This window comes from Hyperolius riggenbachi, chromosome 9, assembly GCF_040937935.1.
Source record: "Hyperolius riggenbachi isolate aHypRig1 chromosome 9, aHypRig1.pri, whole genome shotgun sequence".
NCBI lineage: Eukaryota > Metazoa > Chordata > Amphibia > Anura > Hyperoliidae > Hyperolius > Hyperolius riggenbachi.
Genome location: NC_090654.1, coordinates 123213340 through 123228751, shown reverse-complemented (window position 1 = coordinate 123228751; position 15412 = coordinate 123213340). Strand labels below are relative to the sequence as shown.

At 42.9% G+C, this 15412-nt stretch overlaps 1 protein-coding gene across 1 annotated transcript in view; it reads left to right on the top strand.

The window, feature by feature from the left end:
- AKAP6 (A-kinase anchoring protein 6) overlaps positions 1 to 15412 on the top strand; it is a 357905-nt gene that overhangs the window by 169935 nt on the left and 172558 nt on the right. Inside the window, exon 5 of the mRNA XM_068253456.1 lies at positions 13021 to 13143. Coding sequence (XP_068109557.1) covers positions 13021 to 13143 — 123 coding nt within the window. The remainder of the gene's footprint in view (positions 1 to 13020; positions 13144 to 15412) is intronic.

Below are 15412 nucleotides of genomic sequence, written 5' to 3'. Positions count from 1 at the left end.
ACTGAAGCGAAAAAAAAATGATGATATTATGATTTGTATGTGTAGCACAGCTAAGAAATAAAACATTAAGATCAGATACATCAGTGTAATTGTTTCCAGTACAGGAAGAGTTGAGAAACTCCAGTTGTTATCTCTATGCAAACAAGCCATTAAGCTCTCCGACTAAGTTAGTCGTGGAGAGGGCTGTTATCTGACTTTTATTATCTCAACTGTTCTTGGACTATTTACTTTTCCTTTGCTAGAGGAGAGGTCATTACTTCACAGACTGCTCTGAAAGACTCATTTTGAATGCTGAGTGTTGTGTAATGTGCACATATTATAGAATGATGCAATGTTAGAAAAAACACTATATACCTGAAAATAAAAGTATGAGAATATTTTCTTTGCTGCTAATCTTCTAGTAATTATTCATAGTACACAACCAATTCACTAAATCATATTTTTTTTTTCGCTTCAGTGTCTCTTTAATATAAGATATAAAAATCCGAGGCCAGGGTACTTAGATAATAGCCCGAAGTGCAACCATCCCCAAGCTAATATGGTACACTGCATTTGGGATTGCACAGTAATACAGTCATTCTGGGACTCCGTATGTGAATTTGCGGGTAGAGTGAGTAACTGCACAATAGCGAAAGAACCTCTGATGCTTTTATTTAATGCGACCCCCACAGATAATGAAGCAGATAAATCCAAAAAATGGTCAGATATTACACATATAATAATGATTGCTGCAAGGAAAACAATATTTAATAAATGGATATATCATACCCCGCCTTCTCTGTGGGACATACAGGAGGGAATGAGGCATCTCATGCAGCTGGAAAAGTTGGACGCTACCATAAACATGGAAAAAGGCACAAAAAAGTTTTTCCGCAGATGGAAACCTTTCCTTTTACACACCTTGTCGGACCCGGACTTACAACAGCTGGTAGAACCATTTAAATATACCTCATGGTATGCAAATGCGGACCTGTCTGGGTCACTTGGAAGACTAAAATTAAGAACCGAAGCAACCTGACCTGTCCCCCACCATGGAGCCACATATAAAGAGAAAGACTTCCTCTGTTGCAGGAGTGACCGTTAGGGGAGGGGGGATGGAAGGGGGGGGGGGGGTTTAGGGGGGAGGGGGGATGGAAGGGGGGGGGGGTTAGGGGGGGGGATAGGGGAGAACCTGTTAAAATTGCCTTTGTTGATAAACACCTTCCTTAGAAGGGCATGTAAGCTTCAGATGTTTAAATGAAAATGTTCAATAAAACATTTATGAAAAAAAAAAAAAAAAAGACATATCATGCAAAAAGAGGTCACTTAACAACGTTTACCATAACATTAAGTCTGGTGATGAGGAGACATCTGATTCAACATGGGGTGAAGACACAGCAATGGGAAGGGTGAGAAGGAGGAAGAAAATGTTGCAAAGCTGCAACAACGCGAGAGATAAACTAAGGTGCCCAGAAGGAAGATCTCTGCTGGGTTGATAATCTTTAAAACCTGTTTTGGACTAAAAAAAATCAGCAGCAGATTAAATGGGAACAGAAATGTTGGGCACCTGAGCACCACTAGTACTAGGTGATGATCCAACACACAACTGAGTGAAGTGCTCACTTGGCTTAGAGGAAAAAGCAACTTTGTCACCCGCTCCCTTTCCCATCACTGAAGCTGAATCTTCCTACCTTTTATGGTGTAGTGATAGAGAAACAAGTGCCACCTTCCAACACAAACTGTGCTATTGATGTATCCAACATCAGTTAAAACCAGGAAAAAGTGTAGCATGCATGGGGAGGAGGAAGCTATAGAGCAGCAGCATCTGAGGATAAGAAACAAGGGGCTATATGCAATTTACTTTTTCTAATGACTTTTCACCTAGGTGATATTTTCACAACTTGTTAATAAAATGCCTTTTAAGCCACTAGCAAGCAAGAAAATACTTAAAATAAGTTTGATAGTACCTTTTCACCTACTTTTTGGTACTGTTTCAATTGCATAGTGCTGAAAAGTTATTTTAAATAGAAGATATAAAATGATCTCCGAGGAGATAACACAGGTAAAAAAGGGAATTGTTAATGCGCCAAGATGTCCAAATGCAGATTTTCTTTAAAACGTTGGCTGATGACTAAATCATGGTCACTTGCCACATTGATTCTCTGATAATGTAAAGAAGCCGGAACATTAATAAACTGGGTGTGTCATGTATTTTTAACCATGTGAAATTCCACCACCAAGTTAAGTGGAGGGCCCACTTGGCCTGGAGGCAGATCTCAGAGAAGCAGGCTCACTCAGATCCTTTGTCTACTGCTCCATATGTGTCTTACTTCTCTACTTCCTACCTGTTGATGCCACACAAGTACCCTTCACTGCCTCTTCAAAGGGAAGTGAATCCTCCCTCTTTCTCCTCTTTCCCACCCACCACCCTCTCCTCTTTCCCTCCACCTTAAAACATGCTAAAAGTTAGAATGTAAACTTCTTTTCAGGAAGAACCTACCAATCCCCAAGGCTGGAGTTTTCATAGGGTCAAACTAAGCAATTATGCAGGGTCCCAAACTCCTTAAGGGCCCCGCAAGTCAGGGACACTAGAGGGTACATGTTTGGTACAGTATGAAAATGTAAGGAGCTCCACATTCATCTTTGCCCGTAACCATCTCTGCTCATCCCCATTGCCCTCTGCTTCTGTTCTGAGGAGCGTCTTATTTTAGACAGAACAATCCATGAGTCTTCAGCCTGTGCTCTGAGAACTTAGATTCATGGACCCAAGTGCAGCATTCATGAGATACAGTGGAGGAAATAATTATTTGACCCCTCACTGATTTTGTAAGTTTGTCCAATGACAAAGAAATGAAAAGTCTCAGAACAGTATCATTTCAATGGTAGGTTTATTTTAACAGTGGCAGATAGCACATCAAAAGGAAAATCGAAAAAATAACCTAAAATAAAAGATAGCAACTGATTTGCATTTCATTGAGTGAAATAAGTTTTTGAACCCTCTAACAATAAAAGACTTAATACTTAGTGGAAAAACCCTTGTTTGCAAACACAGAGGTCAAACGTTTCTTGTAATTGATTACCAAGTTTGCACGCATTTTAGGAGGAATGTTGGTCCACTCCTCTTTGCAGATCATCTCTAAATCCCTAAGGTTTCGAGGCTGTCTCTGTGCAACTCTGAGCTTGAGCTCCCTCCATAGGTTTTCTATTGGATTAAGGTCCGGAGACTGACTAGGCCACTCCATGACCTTAATGTGCTTCTTCTTGAGCCACTCCTTTGTTGCCTTTGCTGTATGTTTTGGGTCATTGTCGTGCTGGAACACCCATCCACGACTCATTTTCAGTTTCCTGGCAGAGGGAAGGAGGTTGTCGTTCAGGATTTCACGATACATGGCTCCGTCCATTTTCCCGTTAATGCGATTAAGTTGTCCTATGCCCTTAGCAGAAAAACACCCCCAAAGCAAAATGTTTCCACCCCCATGCTTGACGGTGGGGACTGTGTTTTGGGGGCCATAGGTAGTGTTGGGCGAACAGTGTTCGCCACTGTTCGGGTTCTGCAGAACATCACCCTGTTCGGGTGATGTTCGAGTTCGGCCGAACACCTGATGGTGTTCGGCCAAACTGTTCGGCCATATGGCCGAACTAAGAGCGCATGGCCGAACGTTACCCGAACGTTCGGCTAGCGCTGTGATTGGCCGAACGGGTCATGTGTAGTGTTGGGCGAACATCTAGATGTTCGGGTTCGGGCCGAACATGGCCGCGAAGTTCGGGTGTTCGAGCCGAACTCCGAACATAATGGAAGTCAATGGGGACCCGAACTTTTGTGCTTTGTAAAGTCTCCTAATATGCTACATACCCCAAATTTACAGGGTATATGCACCTTGGGAGTGGGTACAAGAGGAAAATTTTTTTAGCAAAAAGAGCTTATAGTTTTTGAGAAAATCGATTTTAAAGTTTCAAAGGGAAAACTGTCTTTTAAATGCGGGAAATGTCTGTTTTCTTTGCACAGGTAACATGCTTTTTGTCGGCATGCAGTCATAAATGTAATACATATAAGAGGTTCCAGGAAAAGGGACCGGTAACGCTAACCCAGCAGCAGCACACGTGATGGAACAGGAGGAGGGTGGCGCAGGAGGAGAAGGCCACGCTTTGAGACACAACAACCCAGGCCTTGCATGAGGACAAGAAGCGTGCGGATAGCAATTTGCGTTTTGTCGCCATGCAGTCATAAATTTAATACAGATGAGAGGTTCAATAAACAGGGACCGGAAACGCTAACCCATCACAGATGTTCATTGTTCATGTTACTTGGTTGGGGTCCGGGAGTGTTGCGTAGTCGTTTCCAATCCAGGATTGATTCATTTTAATTTGAGTCAGATGGTCTGCATTTTCTGTGGAGAGGCGGATACGCCGATCTGTGACAATGCCTCCGGCAGCACTGGAACAGCGTTCCGACATAACGCTGGCTGCCGGGCAAGCCAGCACCTCTATTGCGTACATTGCCAGTTTGTGCCAGGTGTCTAGCTTCGATACCCAATAGTTGAAGGGTGCAGATGGATTGTTCAACACAGCTATGCCATCTGACATGTAGTCCTTGACCATCTTCTCCAGGCGATCGGTGTTGGAGGTGGATCTGCACGCTTGCTGTTCTGTGTGCTGCTGCATGGGTGTCAGAAAATGTTCCCACTCCAAGGACACTGCCGATACCATTCCCTTTTGGGCACTAGCTGCGGCTTGTGTTGTTTGCTGCCCTCCTGGTCGTCCTGGGTTTGCGGAAGTCAGTCTGTCGGCGAACAACTGGCTAGAGGAGGGGGAGGATGTCAATCTCCTCTTTAAAGTCTCCACGTGGGCCTGCTGGTATTCTTCCATTTTGACCTGTCGGACTCTTTCTTCAAGCAGTTTTGGAACATTGTGTTTGTACCGTGGATCCAGAAGGGTATAAACCCAGTAATTGGTGTTGTCCAGAATGCGCACAATGCGTGGGTCGCGTTCAATGCAGTCCTAGGCCGAAGAGGTCATAGCCTAGGGTCACAAAAACCTGTTTATTCGGGCAATTTCAATGGTGGCGAGTCTGACGTACATAAATCGCAGCAATGGCCGTTAGCAACGTCTGAATCTCACGAAATGTCTCATGCAGGTAGAAGACATATTGTTAGACTTGGATTCCAAAGATGGGGTCCCTACATCTCTGCAAACCAGAGTTACAGGGGTCCAAAATTGGTAAAATCCCCCATAGGCTTTCATTGCCTCCCTATTTCACTTTCCAAAATCTCACATCTTTTCAAAGGGCAATGGCTCAGCAGTACCAAATTTTCTAGCATTGTAGGGACCCTTAGGGGGAACATGACTGGTGAGTTTCGGGCCCCTAGGCCAAAGAGGTCATAGCCTAGGGTCACAAAAACCTGTTTATTTGGGCTATTTCAATGGTAGTGATGGTGACGTACATAAATCTCAGCCATGGCCGTTAGCAACGTCTGAATTTCACGAAATGTCTCATGCAGGTAGAAGACATATTGTTAGACTTGGATTCTAAAGATGGGGTCCCTACATCTCTGCAAACCAGAGTTACAGGGGTCCAAAATTGGTAAAATCCCCCATAGACTTTCATTGCCTCCCTATTTCACTTTCCAAAATCTCACATCTTTTCAAAGGGCAATGGCTCAGCAGTACCACATTTTCTAGCATTGTAGGGACCCTTAGGGGGAACATGACTGGTGAGTTTCGGGCCCCTAGGCCAAAGGGGTCATAGCCTAGGGTCACAAAAACCTGTTTATTTGGGCTATTTCAATGGTAGTGATGGTGACGTACATAAATCTCAGCTATGGCCGTTAGCAACGTCTGAATTTCACGAAATGTCTCATGCAGGTAGAAGACATATTGTTAGACTTGGATTCCAAAGATGGGGTCCCTACATCTCTGCAAACCAGAGTTACAGGGGTCCAAAATTGGTAAAATCCCCCATAGACATTCATTGCCTCCCTATTTCACTTTCCAAAATCTCACATCTTTTCAAAGGGCAATGGCTCAGCAGTACCACATTTTCTAGCATTGTAGGGACCCTTAGGGGGAACATGACTGGTGAGTTTCGGGCCCCTAGGCCGAAGAGGTCATAGCCTAGGGTCACAAAAACCTGTTTATTTGGGCTATTTCAAGGGTAGTGATGGTGACGTACATAAATCTCAGCCATGGCCGTTAGCAACGTCTGAATTTCACGAAATGTCTCATGCAGGTAGAAGACATATTGTTAGACTTGGATTCCAAAGATGGGGTCCCTACATCTCTGCAAACCAGAGTTACAGGGGTCCAAAATTGGTAAAATCCCCCATAGGCTTTCATTGGGCCTCCTATTTACAGTTCCAAAATCTCACATCTTTTCAAAGGGCAATTGCTCAGCAGTGGCAAATTTTCTAGTATTGTAGGGACCCTTAGGGGGAACATGACTGGGGAGTTTCGGGCCCCTAGGCCGAAGAGGTCATAGCCTAGGGTCACAAAAACCTGTTTATTTGGGCTATTTCAATGGTAGTGATGGTGACGTACATAAATCTCTCTAGGCTTTCATTGGGCCTCCTATTTACCGTTCCAAAATCTCACACCATTTCAAAGGGCAATGGCTCAGCAGTGGCAAAACTCACCAGTCATGATCCCCCTAAGGGTTCCTACAATGCTAGAAAATTTGGTACTGCTGAGCCATTGCCCTTTGAAAAGATGTGAGATTTTGGAAAGTGAAATAGGGAGGCAATGAAATCCTATGGGGGATTTTACCAATTTTGGACCCCTGTAACTCTGGTTTGCAGAGATGTAGGGACCCCATCTTTGGAATCCAAGTCTAACAATATGTCTTCTACCTGCATGAGACATTTCGTGAGATTCAGACGTTGCTAACGGCCATGGCTGAGATTTATGTACGTCACCATCACTACCATTGAAATAGCCCAAATAAACAGGTTTTTGTGACCCTAGGCTATGACCTCTTCGGCCTAGGGGCCCGAAACTCACCAGTCATGTTCCCCCTAAGGGTCCCTACAATGCTAGAAAATTTGGTACTGCTGAGCCATTGCCCTTTGAAAAGATGTGAGATTTTGGAAAGTGAAATAGGGAGGCAATGAAATCCTATGGGGGATTTTACCAATTTTGGACCCCTGTAACTCTGGTTTGCAGAGATGTAGGGACCCCATCTTTGGAATCCAAGTCTAACAATATGTCTTCTACCTGCATGAGACATTTCGTGAGATTCAGACGTTGCTAACGGCCATGGCTGAGATTTATGTACGTCACCATCACTACCATTGAAATAGCCCAAATAAACAGGTTTTTGTGACCCTAGGCTATGACCTCTTTGGCCTAGGGGCCCGAAACTCACCAGTCATGTTCCCCCTAAGGGTCCCTACAATGCTAGAAAATTTGCCACTGCTGAGCAATTGCCCTTTGAAAAGATGTGAGATTTTGGAACTGTAAATAGGAGGCCCAATAAAAGCCTATGGGGGATTTTACCAATTTTGGACCCCTGTAACTCTGGTTTGCAGAGATGTAGGGACCCCATCTTTGGAATCCAAGTCTAACAATATGTCTTCTACCTGCATGAGACATTTCGTGAGATTCAGACGTTGCTAACGGCCATTGCTGCGATTTATGTACGTCAGACTCGCCACCATTGAAATTGCCCGAATAAACAGGTTTTTGTGACCCTAGGCTATGACCTCTTCGGCCTAGGACTGCATTGAACGCGACCCACGCATTGTGCGCATTCTGGACAACACCAATTACTGGGTTTATACCCTTCTGGATCCACGGTACAAACACAATGTTCCAAAACTGCTTAAAGAAAGAGCCAGACAGGTCAAAATGGAAGAATACCAGCAGGCCCTTGTGGAGACTTTAGAGAGGAGATTGACATCCTCCCCCTCCTCTAGCCAGTTGTACGCCGACAGACTGACTACCGCAAACCCAGGACGACCAGGAGGGCAGCAAACAACACAAGCCGCAGCTAGTGCCCAAAAGCGAATAGTATCGGCAGTGTCCTTGGAGTGGGAAAATTTTCTGACACCCATGCAGCAGCACACAGAACAGCAAGCGTGCAGATCCACCTCCAACACCGATCGCCTGGAGAAGATGGTCAAGGACTACATGTCAGATGGCATAGCTGTGTTGAACAATCCATCTGCACCCTTCAACTATTGGGTATCGAAGCTAGACACCTGGCACAAACTGGCAATGTACACAATAGAGGTGCTGGCTTGCCCGGCAGCCAGCGTTATGTCGGAACGCTGTTTCAGTGCTGCCGGAGGCATCGTCACAGATCGGCGGCGTATCCGCCTCTCCACAGAAAATGCAGACCGTCTGACTCAAATTAAAATGAATCAATCCTGGATTGGAAACGACTACGCAACACTCCCGGACCCCAACCAAGTAACATGAACAATGAACATCTGTGATGGGTTAGCGTTTCCGGTCCCTGTTTATTGAACCTCTCATCTGTATTACATTTATGACTGCATGGCGACAAAATGCAAATTGCTATCCGCACGCTTCTTGTCCTCATGCAAGGCCTGGGTTGTTGTGTCTCAAAGCGTGGCCTTCTCCTCCTGCGCCACCCTCCTCCTGTTCCATCACGTGTGCTGCTGCTGGGTTAGCGTTACTGGTCCCTTTTCCTGGAACCTCTTATATGTATTACATTTTTGATTGCATGCCGACAAAAAGCATGTTACCTGTGCAAAGAAAACAGACATTTCCCGCATTTAAAAGACAGTTTTCCCTTTGAAACTTTAAAATCGATTTTCTCAAAAACTATAAGCTCTTTTTGCTAATTTTTTTTCCTCTTGTACCCACTCCCAAGGTGCACATACCATGTACATTTGGGGTATGTAGCATGTAAGGAGGCTTTACAAAGCACAAAAGTTCGGGTCCCCATTGACTTCCATTATGTTCGGAGTTCGGCTCGAACACCCGAACATCGCGGCCATGTTCAGCCTGTTCGGCCCGAACCCGAACATCTAGATGTTCGACCAACACTAGTCATAGGCAGCATTTTTCTTCCTCCAAACACAGCGAGTTGAGTTAATGCCAAAGAGCTCTATTTTGGTCTCATCAGACCACAGCACCTTCTCCCAGTCACTCACAGAATCATTCAGGTGTTCATTGGCAAACTTCAGACGGGCCTGCACATGTGCCTTCTTGAGCAGGGGGACCTTGCGAGCCCTGCAGGATTTTAATCCATGGCGGTGTAATGCGTTTCCAATGGTTTTCTTGGTGACTGTGGTCCCTGCTAATTTGAGGTCATTCACTAACTCCTCCCGTGTAGTTCTAGGATGCTTTTTCACCTTTCTCAGAACCATTGACACCCCACGAGGTGAGATCTTGCGTGGAGCCCCAGAGCGAGGTCGATTGATGGTCATTTTGTGCTCCTTCCATTTTCGAACAATCGCACCAACAGTTGTCACCTTCTCTCCCAGCTTCTTGCTAATGGTTTTGTAGCCCATTCCAGCCTTGTGCAGGTCTACAATTTTGTCTCTGACATCCTTGGACAGCTCTTTGGTCTTTCCCATGTTGGAGAGTTTGGAGTCTGCTTGATTGATTGATTCTGTGGACAGGTGTCTTTTATATAGGTGACTAGTTAAGACAGGTGTCCTTAATGAGGGTGACTAATTGAGTAGAAGTGTCTAACCACTCTGTGGGAGCCAGAACTCTTAATGGTTGGTAGGGGTTCAAAAACTTATTTCACTCAATGAAATGCAAATCAGTTGCTATCTTTTATTTAAGGTTATTTTTTCGATTTTCCTTTTGATGTGCTATCTGCCACTGTTAAAATAAACCTACCATTGAAATGATACTGTTCTGAGACTTTTCATTTCTTTGTCATTGGACAAACTTACAAAATCAGTGAGGGGTCAAATAATTATTTCCTCCACTGTATACTGTAGTGTTACTGTCAGAGTATCTTCACTAAGAGCTATGGGAAGCTAATATATTCAAATGAATACATGAAAAATAACTTCAGTTATGTTTTCTATGTTCCCCATACCTCATGCTGAATCCATACAGAAAGGTTTGATAACAAAATATAAATGTCCCCCTTTCCCCCATACTAAATCCACATGGAGAGGTTTAGTTGCATAACTACAAGTGTTCCCCATACCTTATGCTGAATCCATATGGAGAGGTTTAGTTATGTAACTACAGTATAATTAATTATGCATCAGATATGTTTTCTATGTTCCCAATACCTCATGATGAATCCATACAGAAAGGTTTGATAACAAAATATAAATGTCCCCCTTTCCCCCATACTAAATCCACATGGAGAGGTTTAGTTGCATAACTACAAGTGTTCCCCATACCTTATGCTGAATCCATATGGAAAGGTTTGTTTATGTAACTACAGTATAATTTATTAAGCATCAGATATGTTTATCTATGTTCCCTATACCTCATGATGAATCCAACCTCATGCTGAATCCATATACTTTAATTAGGTCCTGAGCCCACTAATGCAGTTGAGCGCAGTTGTACGCAGTTGTGTCCTCTTTTCAGCATCTGTAACATTGATTTGTTTCTGAAAAGCGGACACAACTGCGCACTACTGCGTTAGTGGGCTCAGGCCCTTATTGATTGGCTTACCAAATACTTTAGTTGACCAAAAATCAGCGGTAGATCTATGGGCTATATACATCTGCAGTATTTTTATGTACAGTAGCTTGCAAAAAGTATTCGGCCCCCTTGAAGTTTTCCAAATTTTGTCACATTACTGCCACAAACATGAATCAATTTTATTGGAATTTCACATGAAAGACCAATACAAAGTGGTGTACACGTGAGAAGGGGAATGAAAATCATACATGATTCCAAACATTTTTTACAAATAAATAACTGCAAAGTTGGGTGTGCGTAATTATTCAGCCCCCTTTGGTCTGAGTGCAGTCAGTTGCCCATAGACATTGCCTGATAAATGCTAATGACTAAATAGAGTGCACCTGTGTGTAATCTAATGTCAGTACAAATACAGCTGCTCTGTGATGGCCTCAGAGGTTGTCTAAGAGAATATTGGGAGCAACAACACCATGAAGTCCAAAGAACACACCAGACAGGTCAGGGATAAAGTTATTGAGAAATTTAAAGCAGGCTTAGGCTAGAAAAAGATTTCCAAAGCCTTGAACATCCCACGGAGCACTGTTCACGCAATCATTCAGAAATGGAAGGAGTATGGCACAACTGTACACCTACCAAGACAAGGCCGTCCACCTAAACTCACAGGCCAAACAAGGAGAGCGCTGATCAGAAATGCAATCAAGAGGCCCATGGTGACTCGGGACGAGCTGCAGAGATCTACAGCTCAGGTGGGGGAATCTGTCCATAGGACAACTATTAGTCGTGCACTGCACAAAGTTGGCCTTTATGGAAGAGTGGCAAGAAGAAAGCAATTTTTAACAGAAAAGCATAAGTAGTCCCGTTTTCAGTTTGCCACAAGCCATGTGGGGGAGACAGCAAACATGTGGAAGAAGGCGCTCTGGTTAGATGAGACCAAAATGGAACTTTTTGGCCAAAATGCAAAACACTATGTGTGGCGGAAAACTAACACTGCACATCACTCTGAACACACCATCCCCACTGTCAAATATGGTGGTGGCAGCATCATGCTCGGGGGGTGCTTCTCTTCAGCAGGAACAGGGAAGCTGGTCAGAGTTGATGGGAAGATGGATGGAGCCATATACAGGGCAATCTTGGAAGAAAACCTCTTGGAGTCTGCAAAAGACTTGAGACTGGGGTGGAGGTTCACCTTCCAGCAGGACAATGACCCTAAACATAAAGCCAGGGCAACAATAAAATGGTTTAAAACAAACCATATCCATGTGTAAGAATGGCCCAGTCAAAGTCCAGATCTAAATCCAATCGAGAATCTGTGGCAAGATCTGAAAACTGCTGTTCACAAACGCTGCCCATCTAATCTGACTGAGCTGGAGCACTTTTGCAAAGATGAATGGGCAAGTATTTCAGTCTCTAGATGTGCAAAGCTGGTAGAGACATACCCTAAAAGACTGGCAACTGTAATTGAAGCAGGTTCTACAAAGTATTGACTCAGGGGCTGAATAATTATGCACACCCCACTTTGCAGTTATTTATTTGTAAAAAATGTTTGGAATCATGTATGATTTTCGTTCCACTTCTCACATGTACACCACTTTGTATTGGTCTTTCACGTGGAATTCCAATAAAACTGATTCATGTTTGTGGCAGTAATGTGACAAAATGTGGAAAACTTCAAGGGGGCCGAATACTTTTGCAAGCCACTGTATATTAGATAGTCTGAATATTTGTCTAACACCATAAAGAGGATCTGTAGTCAAAATAACATAATGAATTAAATTGCTTATTTGTTCTATTTTAATTAATACATTATATATGGGTGTTTGCCCATTGTAAAATCTTCCCGCTCTCTGATTTACTTTCTGAACTTGATCACAGGTGGCAACATCTTTAGCATTAGCAGGTGAAGTGTAGGCAGTGGAAAAGATAACTGGACTCACAGATGGGGTCTAAGCCTTAATGGGAGGGAAGGGCTACATACCAATATACAACAATATATAGATATAGGACATGTTTTTGATGCTTGTTATGAGCAAAGAAGAATCACCTAACATGCAGATCTTCACTGTCCTATGGAATAAAATAGATTTAACTTACCAGAACACCTAGCTGCTGGTTAATTACCCAGCTGCCAGCCAATTGATTGGTAACTGTGATTTGTTCTCCTGCCCGCATCAAGGAAAATTTGCAATTGGAGATATTTTCTTGTTCATTACTGGTCAGAGATGAGTAGAATTAAACCAGAAAAAAAGTCACAACACAGATTTTTAATGTTTATATTGTCTGTGCTCACATCATGTAATAAAAAGTAGAATTCTGGCTGGTTATAGAGGTATGCACTTTTCTTCTTTGCACCAACTAGTTTTATTGTTGAAAACTGTCTTCACTGTCTTCACAGCCATCTCTAGAATGAACAGTAGATGGTGCTGTTGTTGTTTCTGAAAGTGACTTTCTTTTTTATCTCAGGGTTTTGTGTCCAAGCTGGACAGATTCATCCGCTGGTTACAAGATGCTATGGAAGCCACAGAGAACTGGACACCACCCCAGAATGAAACCGAAGCCCTGCAGCTTTACCTGCACACACACCTGGTGAGATGATGTCGCCTCCTTGTCATATAACAGTCCTGAGTGGCCTATTCCAAGCTACCTTTCCAACTAAAAACAAGCCAGAATCCCCCTTGTACCGATTATTCTCTCTTAAATACAATATATTCTTTAATGATAATTAGCAGAATCAGGACAGTTGTGTTTTTCCTTAAGCTTAATTAAATCATTCTTAAAACGCTGAAATGGTGTAATAATTCTGAACAGTTAATCTAATGTTGCTAAAATTATGAATCCGTGTTAAGTGAGCTGGTGTTTGCCAAGCACCTCTTAATTGACACCGTTATTTCAGTTTAACGCATTGGTGCTCAGTGCTCACACAGATGCCAGTTCTTTAAAGTGTTAGTGAGTTTCCACTTACAGTAGATCTGTTTCAAAGCAAAGTTACCTAAGGGAAACACAGAGATAGGCTCCAGCTGAATCCACATACCTCTGTGCGCTATCTGTTCATCTCCTCCTCATTTCCCCCTTGCCTCCACAATCAATAAAAATTTGACTTTCGATAATCACATTTTCAGACAGAAACAGAACACCTGAGGAAGGGCTCGGCCCGAAACATGTTGTGTTTGGGCCTCTACATGCTTTGAATACAGCTTGTTGCTGAAGCCTTTTGTGTGCAGTCTACATTTTTTGAAGTTTGTATCACGGTTTAGCAGGAGTGGTGTACCTGCAGGAGATCTGCACCGGCACGAAGGTCTATGTTAGGCCTAGAAGGTGGGTGACGTGTGAATCTTTGAAGCTTAGAACAGAAAGCAGGCAGGCTTGCAGCGATGTTCCATCCTATCACCCTGCTATTCCCTCCTGCTCCCTGACCCTCATTGGTAGTAAATAGAGGAGGTGATAAGAGCCTGCCTCTTCCTGTCTGAACATTTGACTTTAGGTAAATAACTACATTTTCAGGGAGTGGTCATGGGGGTTAGGGGGAAGGAGGAGAATAACTGACAAGACAGGTATGTGGATCTGCATGAACACATTTCAGTGCTTACCTAAGTAGCTTTGCCCTGGGTCAGGTATACTTTAAAGTGGACCTGAACTCTTGCACAGGACAGAAGGAAAACATGGTGAAATGTACCCTGTATGTATTTAGAGAAACTAGCCTGTCTAATCCCCCCTTCTCTGTGACTAAGCACAAATTGTAATTTGATCCCTCAGCTGTGTCAGGTGACTTCCATGGCAGAGATCTCATTTGTAAACACAGGATGTTAAAAAAAAAAATATGCAAGGCCACTAAAAAAAATATGTCTGCTTTTACAAAAGCAGGAAGCAGACAAACTGCAGATTTATTTCAGGATTTGTATCAGCTGTAACAAAGAAATGTTTTACTTTAAAGGTTATTATGCTGTTGCTTATCTTTTAAAGCAAAGAGGAAGTTCTTAGTTCAGGTCCACTTTAAGTGTGCACAAACCTTTTAATCCCAGTACGTCCAGTATATGCGGTTACTCTGACTGCACCTACACTGAAGGTTTGTTCACACCTAGGGCATTTTGCGTTTTTTTGAGCGCCGGGGATTTTAAAAAAACAATCTAAAATCGCTAGTGCAATAAATCCTTATGGGATACTTCATATCTAAACGTTTCATTGGCTTTCCGCTCAGCAAAGCGCTGCATGTACCATTTTTAGAGTGATTTTGCTACAATGGAAGGTATAGGAAAACTGCAAAATGCTCACAAAATCGCTTTGCGCGGCGATTGCATTCGCACTTTTAAGAATAAATACATTGTATTTATTCTTTTCCGGGTCAAATAGTTCACTTCCTGAGTAAAACAACAAATCGCTCTGCAAAAGTGCTGAGAAAAGCGATTTACAAAAAATTGTAGTGCAAAGATAAGCGCCGAGAGGGGAAAAAAAAACTCACAAAATCGCAAATTGCGGGCGTCTGCGATTTCGATTTTAGATGTGAACAAAGCCTCAGTAATGATAAGCTAGCTACAGTATGTACTGATCCTATTAAACAATATGCTTCTGAACTTTTTTCCAACTGAAATCTCAAAATGTAAATCTGTGGCTTTTTTGGCCTATAATATATATAATTTCATCAAAGTTTTCCCAATGCCTGGTCAATTACGGTGCAAAATTGTAATGTGATTTTTTTTGGCGGGAAAAAAATCGTAATTCATTTTGTTTTGGGGGGTCTCAGACTCATGACAGATTTTTATACTGAATGTACTCTTTAAAGTTCATAATGTTTCTTGAAAAATAAACCATACATGTAGTTTATATGTTTATGATACTAAAATGCAAATTCAATGGACAT